Here is a 14,638-nt window from a genome sequence, read left to right on the forward strand (position 1 = left end):
CATTGGACAGTGCGTCTCTTCACAGCAAAGCAAGATTGAAGTCCACACTGTGAGGCTTTCGTGCTTGAACCTGACCATGACTAGATTCCAAGCAGAAGCAATCCATAATCTTTGTTCACAAGACCATTGCAAACAAAGATGATGGAGTAATTGGCAAGACATCAAATTTCCTTCTGCTAAGCATCAGTAAAGGGTCCAGTGAAAAATGGAGGTCTGTACTGAACATGTTGCCCGAGTTTAGATGGTGGGCAACAAAACTATGGGAGCTGTTTTTGTTTGTCGGAGCTTGTTCACTTTTTTTTTATGACCTTAGGTAACCATTGCTCCCATCATAACATAGCAGCCTTATTATAATACATGAAAAAGACTATTTGTAAACCATAAAAAATAATTCTGTGAAGCCGCAACACTTCATATTCTGAACCCCCCAAAAGAGAGATGCCCGTTGAATGCATGCAGTTCTCTTCTTTTGAGGGAACCATACCTCCTTGCCCCTATATTTTCCCCCTGATTTAGAGATCCATTTTAATCTGTTCACAATATTAAAGCAAGTAAAAATGTTATTGTCCTTTGACTCCCCCCCCCCCTTTAGGCACCAGCTGGAAACTTGTCTTCCTCAACATCAGCACTTTTGAGCAGTAACCATGCTTCTAACAGGTAAGGAAATTAAATATTTTTGGAAATATCAAATTAAATCAGTCACTCAAACAATCACAAATTCTTTACATATTCCTCAAATTTCAGTTGAAAATAGATTGATAAACTTGCCACATTATATTATATTATATTATACACATACCAGGTTGCTACCAATAGAAATGGTTCATGCTCTTGGTCAACCAAAGTTCATCCCGAAGAGTAGTTGGGTACAAGCCAAGATCAGGGTCCATCTTCAAATAGGATGTATCAACAATAACCTCTAATAATCCATTGGTTTAACCTCCTACACAAATAAAAATTGTGCAAGTGTAAAATGTTTTCTCTGGTAACCTCTAAATGGGTTTGTCTTTTACTGGACTTTGAGGGCTATTCATTTGTCACAACCCCCAGAAAGATCCTCTGGTATTAGTTAGGTCATCTTAACAATCCCTTTGGCTAACTTTACTAAACCAGTGTTTATTTTCTGCTTAAGTTTAAAATATTACTGACCTGGTAAGGTGGTGGTGGTGGTGTAACAATAAGAAAATATTTATAGATACCTTGGTCTTTACCTTCGGTCCAGCGAAGCGCTTCCCGTCACGGCTTGTCTCTGTTGGTATACAGAGGCTCAGCAATGACTTCATATTAACAGTGAGTATTGGCTACAGCTGAATAAAAGCCACAGTATAGGTTACAATGGGTGTACTCTGTTGACCCAACATCACTGCTGAGCCTCTGCATATAAGATGAGGCTGGTGGTGACAGGAGAAACCATGCTCATCCAGAGAACTTCATGCTCTAGCAACTCTTATCTCTGCTCTGTATCCAGGTAGGTGGAGACCTAGCTGCCGCAACTCAACCCTCAGTTCCCACTGAGGTTCTATATAATCTAACACCTTTTTGTCCATTTTGAGATCTCAGAGAGGAAAGCAGATTGGGAAGGTAGAAGGGATGAAATTAAGTGCTAAGTAAGTACGAAACTCTGTATAGCATAACGGTGCTTTACACAGCTCTGTACATAGATATCAGGATATGGTAAACCAAAGAAATATTTTCCCCATTTTTTTTTTTTTATACTAAAGGTTTTAAAACTAAAAGGGAACCTGTCATCAGAAATTGACAGTATGTTGTCAAGCAGATGAACAAATTCTGGGTCTTTTGTTTCTTTCAGGGCCCAGAATGGTGACATCATCCAGAAATCAACTATGCAAGTTAGATGTATAAAGTCAGGGAGGCGGAGATTTAAACACTGAAGTCAAGCTATCCCTGCCTCTTAACATTTCCTCCCATGTAGTTGACATCATTCACCGTACTTCAGTAGATCTGGTCAATGATGTCCCTGGACACAAGATCATCAATTACAATGAAGGAGACATTCTAAGGCAGTAAGAGCTTGACTTCAGTGTTAAACCCGCTGCCTTCTTGACTTCATAAAACCAATTTACATCTCACGTCAAAGTTGATTTTCTGGATGATGCCACCACGCTAGGCCATGAAGGAAACATAATCTAGATGCTGCTTAACAACATAATGCAAGTGGTTTATTAGGCTAATTAGTGATGACAGGTTCCCTTTAACAAATGTACATAAATGTTGTAAATTGGGCCTCACAATAAAATTTTTAATGATGTCACTATAAAGTCAGATTTATTCCAGAGATAGCAAACCTCATATGGCTCAGTAAATGGAAAAATAAAAAACGCTATGACTATTGTGATATGGGAATAAAAAAAAACTGTTCTCAAACTATTTCAAAGTGGTGTCCTTTTTTCTAATAGGCTGTCTGTTACAGTGGATAACACCGCACAAGAGAAGGAGGAAGCTTGTACATCCAGGGGGAGAGGAAAGTCTATGGAAGAATTAGGAATTTCAGAAAGAATACGGCTGTCTGTGCTGAGTCAAAGCTCAGAGCAGCTTTACAACATTAGAGGCGCTGCGCTCGGCCCACAGTCAGGAAACGTGAGCGGCACAGCTGTGGTCCATCAGGACAAGCTAAAGTCCAGTCCTGAGCCTGAAAGGCTGCCCACACAAACAAGCACAAAGGATCTGCTGGGGCCTCATAGATCTGATACTTCAAAGTCGGCACATGAGAGACATTCCAGGCCCCCCAGAACAAGTGGTGCCTCTCCAGGCCTAGACGATTCTAGCAGTTCTCCTTCACAGCTTTACCCTGGAAAGACGGAGCAATCACACTCTCTACAAACAGACAATGAGGTGTTCTCACCAACCAACACCATCAACCTTGATGATGTGTACAGTCCCCCTAATGTATTACTGGAGAAGACCGGTCAGATGTGTCATCTTCAGGAGCTTCCTCAAGCTAATGACCCCTTACTAATAAACTGTTCTCTACATCAACAAGCTATGAGTGTGCACAAGCCCAGGTAACAAATGTAACCAATATGTGCATTTGTGAGGTCATTTATTGTAGTTATAAGGGAATATCAAAACAATCTCTGGTAGTAAGTTGGCTGCTGTGAGTATTAAAATCCGATATGCCCAGTGGTTGTTTTCCATAATTCCTATTGAGGGAAAAATCTGAAGGTCCCTAAACACAGTAGACTAAGGGTTGTCCACAAGCAACATAGAAAAAGAATTCACGGAGATCTTCAGATGTTGCCGATGTTCATGCCTTCTATGGCTTTCAGGGTATAGGGGGAAGACCAGGACAATATATCATACAGTCAGATATATCTGAGCCCTCCATTGTAAATGCATGTCATGAATCTGCCCGATGTAGCCTTTCAAGGGGGAGAAAAACATGCCTTACTGGGCATTTGTGCACACAATGTCATGGAGAGCAGGCTCCTTGAGACAGTTGTATGTCTGTTTTTGGAGCTCCGCTGCCCATGAGATTATTAAAATGGCCTTGGCTCTTTAATAAATGTTCATTAATTGCTGTGTGGGATTTTTATTTTTTTAAGTCTCTAAATGCATAAAAAGTCCCAGCACATAGACCAGCAGGGGACTGGAGTAACTGAGACTTTTTATGTTGTCATGAATCTGGCTTTGCATGCTGTTGCACTAGCAGTAGTTATATGTTTATGCCAGATTAATGAAGAGGTGGAAATAGCCCTGTGAGATTTTTTAGCAGTGAAAGGTCCCACCCCCCCAAAAAAACTCAATGCAACCTTTTTAAATGTATGGTGTCAGACGGAGACATAGTCGTTGCCTCCGTCTGGCCACTATACCAGCCGTACATCAAAAAATTGCAGGAAGGCAGCAAGCTACTTCTTTTCATCCTGCAGCCTCTGCCTGAGCGACGTATGCTGCAGGAAGCAATGTAAAGCTATAAGGAGCGGATGCAGCATATTGTAGAGTATCTTTCTCCAAAGCCTCGCCAAGCGCATACGTCGCTCAACATGATGGAGTTCTCTATGATGTCACTGTCCATGTTAGGACAGTGACATCACTGGGGAACACCCCATTCCAATCGCCGGCTGCTGCCAACGTACACTCCTCACCCCACCCCAAATATGCGACATATTCCAATGTATAGCAATACAGTGGGATAAATCTTTGCCTTACATTGTAAGGACGCGTCGGAATCCTCCTGACGTGTCCTTGCAATGTTTGGCAAATAATGAGGTGTGATCCCAACCTTATCCACAGTATATGGTAGAGTTTCCATATAAATCTGTTATCTTGCAGTATTATTATAATATGTATAACCCTGACTTGAAATGTTTGTATTTGAAGTATTTTTATTAAGAGATTTTTTTCATGTTGTTTTTCTTTGTCTTAGCTTGGAAACCAATGAAAAAAATGTTTCTTGGTGTGACAATGAAGTGAGAGTTGAAGTAAATGACCCTTTGGTCAGAGCAGTAATTCAAGAGGCAAATGTCTCTATAGAAGAAGGTCAGAATTTTGGATCCGTAAATGAAGAATCAAAATCTGCAAATGTTTTATCGACAAGTAATAGGCAGGAGAATAATGTTGACACAAGCCAGGAGGATGGAACCAAAATTGGCAGTTCTTTCATTCATGACAAGAGTCCCTCTTCTGGGCAAGAGCCCTGCATAGAGGAACAAGATGATACACCTAGGGAAAACCTGACCAGATCCATGTTAAGATCCCATGCAGAAGAAAGGTATACAGAGCTAGTAAAGGAGATCACTGCAAAAGACAAGTCTCTGGCTGATGTTCTCAAACCTCTTCCTGCAAGGGAATCGGCCATCAACCTCATGAAAAGCCTCTTCTCCGTAGACTTTTCAACAAGAGAGAGATCTAGAAATCAAGCATTAAAGAACAAGTAAGTGGATCATATAAAATATTTGCTTTTATTACCTTGTTATACAGAGAATTTTTTTTTTTAAGCCTGGTGCCATAAGTAGTGTTAAAGGGAACCTGTCACCACATTATTCACAATCTTGTGCTGCAGCTAGTGGCAGGTTCCCATAGAGCCCTAGTAACTGACCCCCTTCTCTTAGCTAAAAATTGTTCCCCTCAGATTCCCATATATTCAACTTTATAATTTTTTACCTGGTGTCCAAGCATGTCTATAGGGAGTCGAGGTGGACGTGGCCTCCTCGGGCTAAATCCAGCTGCGCCTCCCATTGTTATCTCTGCATGCAGCAGTTTTATGAGACCAGGGTCTCTAAAGGTCCGTTAGCCTTGTGACGTTAGAAAACTGTACACCAAGCATATATCTCATGAAATCCGAGCAAATCAAATCACATGAAATCACATGGAGAAAAGTAGAAGTCCATGCAGGCATGTTGTGCTTTTTTATGTGGTCAGATATGTGCATGGGGTACAGATTGCTAATGTTAAGAGACTAAAGGAGCCGATGATGTCACCCTGATCACATAACATTAGGCCAAGCCCCTCGACCCGCTCTAAAGATGCATAGATACAAGGCAAGTTTATAACTCTGATTTTGTGGGGATTTGAGGGAAACACTTTTGAGCTAAAACAAGGGGGTCAGATAGTTACTAGGGTTCTATATGAACCTGCCACTAGCTGTATTTGTGAAAATTGTGGTGTCAGGTTCATTATTAAGGCATGTTAAAAATGTGCATTAACCATTACAAGTTAAAGAATAACAAATAATTTTACACTTGTGTGGACGGTTTCATTCTACATTTTATAATGGAGATTCAGAAATTGATTCCACAAAATTCATTAAAAACTCCATAGTTCATTAAGATCCTAGACAAGACCCCACAATTAACGAAGACCCCAATGTTAATAAAAATTCTTAGAAATAACCAAAGTTGTGTAAACCAGAGACTATAGCTGAAAATACTTTTGGTCCAGGCTTTCAAATTAATTTGAACCTCAAACCAAATCTGTAAACATATTCAGATCTCAAAACCCAGAATGTGAAAAATACCATACCCTAATGTTCTTAAAAGGGTTGTCCAAAGTCCTACAATTCTTAATATAATTTCTGTATCAATCCCGTGCTTGTTTTCTATGGACAGTTTCTGTATTTACTTCCAGTAGATAGAAACTGGTCCCATGTCACACAGGTGCACGGCTCTTTATAACACACGACTCTAATTACTGATGATGCAAATGAGCCGTGCACCTGTGTGACATCACATGACCATGGACAGATTAGACAACAAGCAGAGATCTAGAAGACGGTGAAATCGATTCAGAAAGTATATTGGAAAATTGTATAACATTTCATTTCACAAACAATGTCAATTTATTTGTTGCAAATAGACAACCCCTTTAACACTCTGAGGTCCTCTAGCTATTTCAAAGTCCATAACTTGCCTGCATTCATTGGGGGTCATCCACTGTGTACTATAACCTTGGAAAATAATATGTTCAAAAGACAATCACCATAATAGAACAGCAAGTATGACTTTAAATAGTATGACCAGGGTATTTGTTTGCAAACTTTGAGGTTCCTCTAATGGCTGTAATATGCAACAATTATTTGTGAACCTTGTGGCACCTCCCTAACTATGAGCTGTGGACCAATAATTTATGTTCAGGTTAATGTGGTATAAATAATTATTTAGGTGATGGGAGGTGGTCCTTTTTTTTAAAGGGGGATTACATTTTTTGTAAGCTTGTGCTGTGCTTGTGACTTTAAAACTAGGGTTTAGAAATAATTTTATTAGATATTAATATGTTTTTACTCAAATTAGGTTGAACATTGAAGGTCTATCAAAATCCCATATAAAAACCCTGGCACTAGAGAAGACTTGTAGCCAGAATCCAAATGGGGATGAGATTGCTTTGCTGAAGGTTAGTAATGTCAAAGCCTTACGATTAGGTATAGGTTGTTGTTAACAAGAATCATTTGCAGCGTTTTATTATAATTTTATTACTTCTTTCCAGGATGAACTTATGTCAAACATCACTTTACAACTGGAAGAGCTTTGTGGTGAAAGGGAGCTCCTTCTCTCTGAAATTAGTGAAAACACAAGCCATGGCACAAATATAGAGGCTGTGGTGAAGGAAGTCTGTAAGCCCAATGAGTATGAGCGCTACATGATGTTTATTGGGGACCTGGAGAAAGTAGTGAGCCTCCTGTTCTGCCTGTCCATGAGGCTCACCCGGGTGGAAAATGCTTTGAGCAAAATTGATAAGAATGCAGATGCAGAAGAAATGGTAAGTCGTCATCCTTGGGGTATTCTGATGTCATAAACTTGCCTAACCCCTTTGCTTCAGATCTGGGGACCCTGTGCCAGCCCCCATTCAGCTTTTGTGAGTTGATACGCATTACACAGGCAGTTCACTTCTACAGCCTTAGCGCTGAGTTCTCAACAATAACCTTAGGTCATTGCTGAGGTCCATCAGAGAGGTGAATGAGGAAGTTGGTGAAATGCCACTAAATGGCAAAATACCTAAAGAGCTGAAAGGTAGCTGTATAAAGCTTGTGTTAAGGTGAACAACCCTTATAGACCTGCCACCAGAATTTTACCCTCCAAAACAACTATGCCTGCTGGTTACAATCCTCCCCACATCACTTACAATTAGCTGCCATTGAGGTACAGCCATTTTTCTGATCTGCAAATTAGCTTACTTTACTTGACTCTTTTATTCAATATATGACTCTCTATTTTTTCCCAGACTGCCAGTGAGCTACACCCCTTATTTTCACTGACAGCTCTGTGTCTCTTCAGATCACTGGCCTGCCACCTTGTACCCATATTCAACTAAAAACATATAAAGCTCTATTTGTTTATAGGAAATAATGTGGCAATTTTTATACAGTGCCTTGTTTGAAATTCATGTCATGTGACCAGGGTGATGTCATCTAAGGTCGTATATCCTTTACATTTGCTAAATGTACCCCATGTTTGTATCTGGTCACATGAAATCACTGCATGCATCCATGAACTTATACTCCTCTCCATCCTCAATGGAGGCATGCTGTGATTTCATGTGACCAGATACAAACATGGGGTACATTTATCAAATGTAAATGGTTTAGGACCTTAGATGACATCACCCTGGTCACATGACATGGAGTTCTGAATAATCAGGAGGTCTAAGGCATGAGGAGAAGTAGATAGGAGGGGCTGGCCAAGCAGGACACTCCCCCTCTGATGCCAGGTAGGATAATATAACATTGATTTATGGAGATGTAAGGGAAACTATTTTTAGCTAAATGAAGAGGGTCAGTTAATAGGGCTCTCAAGGAACCTGTCACTAACTGTATTTGTGAAAATGTGGTGACAGGTTCCCTTTAAAAAGAGAATATTAAAATAATGCTAAAAAGTTTAGGTCTTTCCGAATCCAAAAATATCCGAATTCTGCATCCAAATGCAAAAATTTCCCAAACACGGAAAAGGTTACTGTATCCCACATAAAGGAAAATGTGTAAGGTAGAGTAAGAAATGAAAATAAAAATATCCTTTTAATTTCTGTTCAATTTTGAAGAACCAGCAAAGTGGAAGAAAAGTTACACAAAAAATTACTAGCAGTTTGGTTTTAAAAATGTGCAGCATGTCAGACGGAGTACAAGGGTTGTACAAGGGAAATCTGATTCCACTTTATACTAAAATTTTAAAGCTTCTGAAACCTTGTGATTTTTGGTTGCAGCATTACATTTATACACTAGGGGGCGCTGTTGAACTATAACCTGTTTTTTACTGAAGACTATAAAATGTAACATAAACAGACATCTGCAGTAAGGAATTACCATTCATATTGTTGCCAACTGTATGGAAAGGGGACTCAGTCCCTGAATTAAATGTATCACTTGGCATCAGAACACATGTTCTTTTGTAAGAAAACAGGAGCAATCACTTGAAACCTACTTCTTCATGTACTTTTCAAACATTTTCCTTACATTAAAGGGGATATCCAGATTATATAAAAAACTGTGTATTCATCACTGAGTGATGGTATTTATTAAGTTTTCTCCCCCTTTTTTGCTCATGTAGTCTGATGGTACAGATTTTCTGGTTTTCATGGTGTCCATAGTGTCATTGCATTATGAAATTGGTGACAAGATTCATGCTGCTGTGTTGAAGATCCAGTTACCACATAAAAAGATGCACGTGTGACAGGGGGCTGGAAACCAGAGTAGAAATTGCCTCCCATGTTTTTTCAGATTTTACATCAAGTCTACACACTATATAATGTCCCCTGAATAACAATTGTGTCCCACACTGTGCTCCTAAATGATGTATATACCTCACAGCTACCACGCTGTGCCCTGGAATATATCAAATACACACTATGGACCCTCTACATACATATACATTACTTTTATCCCTGAATACATATACATTTTGTATATGTTAATTTAGTGGGTAAAATATATATTTCAATTAAAAAACCCTCAAGAATTACAGCAATTACAAACTGTGTACCTTCTACCAATTAAAGTACGGTAACAGAAACCCCAAAAGTTAAAGGGGTTGGCCACTTTACCTCATGTTTTTTGTAGTATGTGTAAGTGTGGGGGGCAGAATATTAGGTAATTTACATACATATATAATATAGTAAAAGTTCTAAAGTTCTGCTCTATATCTTGATGTAAAGGACAGGAGGCTTCACTTTATATATCAGCCAGACATTCCTGTCCATAAAAGGGCTGCAGATGGAGGGTCATGTGATCTCTATCTGTCCATGAACGATCGCCCTTGCAGGACCCTAAGATAATATTCATCAATATAAGATCAGGGTTCTGGAACGGCAGTTTTATACAGAACTGATACCCCTAAAAATACATATGTAAAGCACCAGAACCACTTCATTAGTTCTTATTCTCTTTCATTCATATGTAGCACAGCACCACTCATAGTTTATATAAAATGATTTACATGCTGGATGTGGCAATCCCATGGATACCTCATCTCCCAACTCTTCACAGGCCCACCAATTCCTGGAAAGATTTTTTAGTGTGTAGCCAGTCCCTAGTACAGTGATGGCAAACCTTTTAGCGGCCGAGTGCCCAAACTGCAGCCCCAAACACCCCCTCCTTATTTATAGTGAGGTGCCAACCAGAGATTAAAGCAATAATTTATTGCTCCCTGCTCAACAACTTTCAATCATATTGGCCTCCTGAGGACAGAAACACAGTAGAAAGATGGAAAATGTTCATAATTTTAGCTTCTTTCCAGTTTCTCTCTGTACACAGAGAATTGTGGGGCCAGCAGGAGGTCCTCCAAAGATAATTCAGCCCTGTCTAATTCTTACTCTTCCTACAGTCCCAAGTAGCGAAGTAAGTATCAAAATATTACTAAAAACAGCATCTTTTAAGTTGCTTGGAACTGCAGGAAGTTTCTTTGAGTCCTGTCTGATGTGCTTGGACAATGGCCCGGGTGCCCACAGAAAAGGCTCTGAGTGCCGCCTCTGGCACCCGTGCCATAGGTTCGCCACCACTGCCCTAGTAGTTACAAAGATTTGGAGTGATGGGGACTACTGCAGTTTGAACTGCTAAAGTTTGATATATCCTTGATAACTCCTTTTAACTTTAATTACGTTTCCTATAACAGTATACTTTACACTCCAAATTCAGCCAAACATTTATGTAGAACTGTGGCCCAAAGTAAGGCAACTAACTGGTGGAATAAACTTAGACTGGCTCATGGGCCCCTATTATACTATTGCAGCCAAATGGAGTGTTCATTGTATGGCATCCATCCCAAACATAATATATAGTAAATGGACACTGCAGACGCATGGAATGGTAAAATCCACCCCATAACATATATGGTGGAGTTTTTCTAAGAAATCCTACCTTGTACCATTACTGTACTCTAATTATTACAAAGGTGAATAAATTGACAGCTGGGTTTCCTGTATTCCCTGGCCTATATAAGGCGTGCTAGTAGTCGGCTATGGATTGCCTACAACAGCCATGTGCCGCCCACACCATAACCCAGACCAGGATGGTCCAGGATAACTCTATGGGGTATATAAGCATGAAAAACATAAACACATTTAAAAAATTGGGTGTCAATGAAGCATAAAAAAAGTAATGGGAATAGGTTTTATAGATTTGTAAATGGGAATGTGTTTTTATCACTAATTTACAGATGAGCTGATGTAACCATGTGTGAATGTGCACTGATTTTGGTGATTTAGCTACACTTGCTACAGCAGATACTAATAGGCACCAAAACCAGAGCTGTCTGTATTTTTTTATTTCTTTTTTTATAATTTAACTGTTTCCACTGATTTTGTACTTTTCAGCAATCCCTGAAGGAACGTCACAGCCTCCTTTCCAGACAGAGAGAAGATGCCAAAGATTTAAAGGACAACCTGGACCGCAGAGAGCAAGTGGTTACAGGGATCCTAGCCAAATACCTAAGCAAGACGCAGCTGGAAGACTACAAACATTTTGTGCGGCTGAAGACCTCATTTTTGATTGAGCAGAAAGATCTCGATGAACAGATTAAATTTCACGAGGAACAGTTGGAAAGTCTTCATACCAGCATTCCCCCTTAATTAGCCCATGGAAGGCAAAGCCGCATTCCTGCAGACATTCCATGTCATGACGGCGGAGTCCTTTGGGCTTTGAGATATTAAAGTGTATTGGTGTTGATTAAACTGCTGCTAAGACATAACAGAATTAATTCTCCTAACCCCCGTACGTAGGTGGGACTCACTGCAAGCATTTGTGTCAGTGTTAATCAAGCAGGAAAATAAAGTCCTTGGAATGGTTGACGGAAAAGGTTGAAATTTCCATTAATACAAATGTGTGCCTTGTTTTTTTTGTTTTGCATAAGTTATCAATGTTTTGTCTTTTTTCAATGTTATTATAACTAATAGTGTCCATGTTTTGTGGTTTCTTGATTGACTCAGTCATTTCAATAAAATATATACATATTACTGAAAGTATTGTCTTGCTGATGCTTTGTGGGTCTATTGTTTACTGGCATTATAAGTTGTTGGAAACGTAATATGTAAAAAGAAAAAGTATTTATCTACTCAACAATCCCAATGCAGTCCTGATGATTTTTGGGTCCACGAGAGCTAAATGTTTCCTGCTCCTTTTTCATACACGGGTATTGGGGGGAGGGGATTCGTCAACATGCAAACAAGGAAAAGACAAAAATAGTGCGTGCTCACCCTTGGCGCTGATCTCGTCAGGTGTTCAGTAAGCTGTGCTCGCCTGGAGAAAATAGCCTGGTCCGGTCCCAAGTAGACTTGTGCATGGAGAAAAGAAAAAATCCTTCGCCACCAGCATGAGATGAGTTGCAGTAAAAAACTTCTCTTTATGGACATTTTAATGGATCTTTAATAAAAAACATAAGATAATGTGTACACAAACAAATAAAAGGTACCTTGGTGCCGAAGGATTTTTTCTTTTCTGGATTCGTCAACATGTTTCTTTTTATTTGTAGAGCTTTTCAATACTTTTACACTCCCGCACCTTCCCCTATAGACATGTCACCCACTCATCCAGCGGGACAGTCCAGAACGGTTGGACATTAACTCTATTGGTGGCCGGAGTTGATTACAAAGATAACACAGAGAATTATTGTCTCTATACTGAGTGTAGCAGAGGGTGGCAGGTGATGTGATGAGGTTGTCGTGCTTGCCGGATTCAGTACTACACACAGAGGAGTAAGCAGAGCTGCTGTGGGGGAGTGAGGAGAGGTGAGTATCTGGTGTTAACTGTTTTTTTTACTCAGCGACAAGGAAAGAAGTGGGTGAGGAGCCATAATATAAGCAGGAGGAGCAGCAAAGGGGGAAGTGGGGCAGCAATGTTGGGGGTAAATTATACAGCTTAGGGCCATAAAGGGGGGATTATACTAAATAGGAGCTATTAAGGGTGGGCACTATATTGTTTGGAAATACAAGGGTGGGGCAAAAGGCATGATTTAAGGGGAAAAAAATTGCCTTGATTGTAATTTGCATAGAAGCATGCTCCTATTTGGAGTAAGTTTAAATAAAATGGTACTTCAAGTTTATTATATTTAGGCTAACTGCTCACGAACAACAACATAATGGACATCAGCCTGGCCTCTTTATTTTATGAGGATTAGTCAAAAACAGTCTATAGGGCAAATGTATCAAAAGTCTGGTATTGTCCATCTGTTTTTCTGTTTTTTGTTTTTTTCTTTTGTGCTGGTCAGATGTATCCTAGCAGTTATTCTGTATCGATACATGTGGCGTTTGTTCGCATTCAGCTCTAAGCTCTATGCTGGGTAAGGGGCAGACCTTAGAATTGCGCCAAAATCTGTGAACATTGAAGGGAGACTGTCTTAAGCACAAAAAAAGTCGCAAATGAGCACATGCGCCGTGAAAAGTCACAAAAAATAAAGAAAGAGGCAAGCAAAAATTTTGATAATATGCCCCTATGAGTGATTCAGGAAACAATGGCTCTGACTAGGACATGCTCTTTTTAACAGATCAGTTGAATGGTCCGTTAAAATATTGCCCATAGTAAATGATGCATTAAAAAGTATTGCATTTACTGCAGCCATATGCTGTTAACAACAGTCAACACCTAACGACAGGATTAGTAGTATGTCACTGAAGAGCAGTATAGTACTTTATACAGTTAAGAAAAGCAGCAGTGAAAGTCAAATGAGGACACACAGGAACCCATCTTTATGACAGGTGACAGTCCTACTAATGCAATCAGGGGGGCATTGGGGGATGGCAAACTGTGCATTTGCCCAGGGCCCCCTGCATGTAGACTTTTGTGGGCAGAGGATGTATTGCTCTTTTAATACCCCTTGGTTGAATACCCGGGTGAAGCTGCTTATCATCTATCTGTCTAGTCATCCATCTCCTATAATTTGTCTATTTTCTAGCTATATATCTGTCTACCAAACCATTTAACCTAGCTTTTTGTCTATTTAGGTAAAAGATAGATACAAGATAGATATGTATCTATTATGTATCCATCGATCTTCTATCTCTCATATCTATTTATCTTCCATCATTTATCTAGCTATCTGTATATAATCTACTTTCTATTTATGTTTCTGTAAATCTATCTATAAATCTATCATCTATATATAAATCTTTATCATCTTTCAAATTTATCTTCTATCGCCTATAAAATTCTCCTACAGTCCCATATTACAGATTGCCTTACCATACTACTGTGTGTAACTACATAGTGTTATTATTGTGCAGGGCTAAATGGAGCCTCTTACTGACTGTGACTGTTTGATGTTGGAGCCCCACTTGGTCTAAAACCAGCCCTGTTTATCTCCTATGGACAACCCTTTAATAAGGACTAGAGAGTAGATGCAGGCAGGATAGGTCTACCCACACATTAATAATTGGTAACGGCTTGTGTACACTTCATACAGGCATCCATAGGCTATAACATACTGTCATGACTTACAAACCTGAAAACCTAATCAAGAAGTCATGGCTAACTATATCCTCTACAAATCTACTGTACAGATGTCCAAGGGGCTTCTTTTTCATGTGAACAAAAAGAGCATCTGGTTTCATATGACCATAGTTTGTTGTTAGGAAATGTATCTAAATAAGGGAATTTATGCATATATGGCATACATCACTGTTTTCCATAGGATTTATGAGTCTGCCCTAACAATGGTCATCCCCAATGGAATGCAACTGCTCTTAGTAAAACCTTGTTCCCACGGCC

The 14,638-nt window shown here is 39.6% G+C and overlaps 1 protein-coding gene across 1 annotated transcript in view; it reads left to right on the plus strand.

Annotated features, from left to right (window-relative positions):
• SHROOM1 (shroom family member 1) overlaps positions 1–11,898 on the plus strand; it is a 41,553-nt gene extending 29,655 nt beyond the window's left edge. The window contains exons 3-8 of the mRNA XM_072146077.1: positions 593–657; positions 2,418–3,023; positions 4,385–4,891; positions 6,747–6,846; positions 6,940–7,212; positions 11,254–11,898. Of these exons, the coding sequence (XP_072002178.1) occupies positions 593–657; positions 2,418–3,023; positions 4,385–4,891; positions 6,747–6,846; positions 6,940–7,212; positions 11,254–11,508 (1,806 nt within the window). The 3' untranslated portion in view covers positions 11,509–11,898. The remainder of the gene's footprint in view (positions 1–592; positions 658–2,417; positions 3,024–4,384; positions 4,892–6,746; positions 6,847–6,939; positions 7,213–11,253) is intronic.
• The last annotated feature ends 2,740 nt before the right edge of the window (positions 11,899–14,638 follow it).

Source organism: Engystomops pustulosus, chromosome 4, assembly GCF_040894005.1.
Source record: "Engystomops pustulosus chromosome 4, aEngPut4.maternal, whole genome shotgun sequence".
NCBI lineage: Eukaryota > Metazoa > Chordata > Amphibia > Anura > Leptodactylidae > Engystomops > Engystomops pustulosus.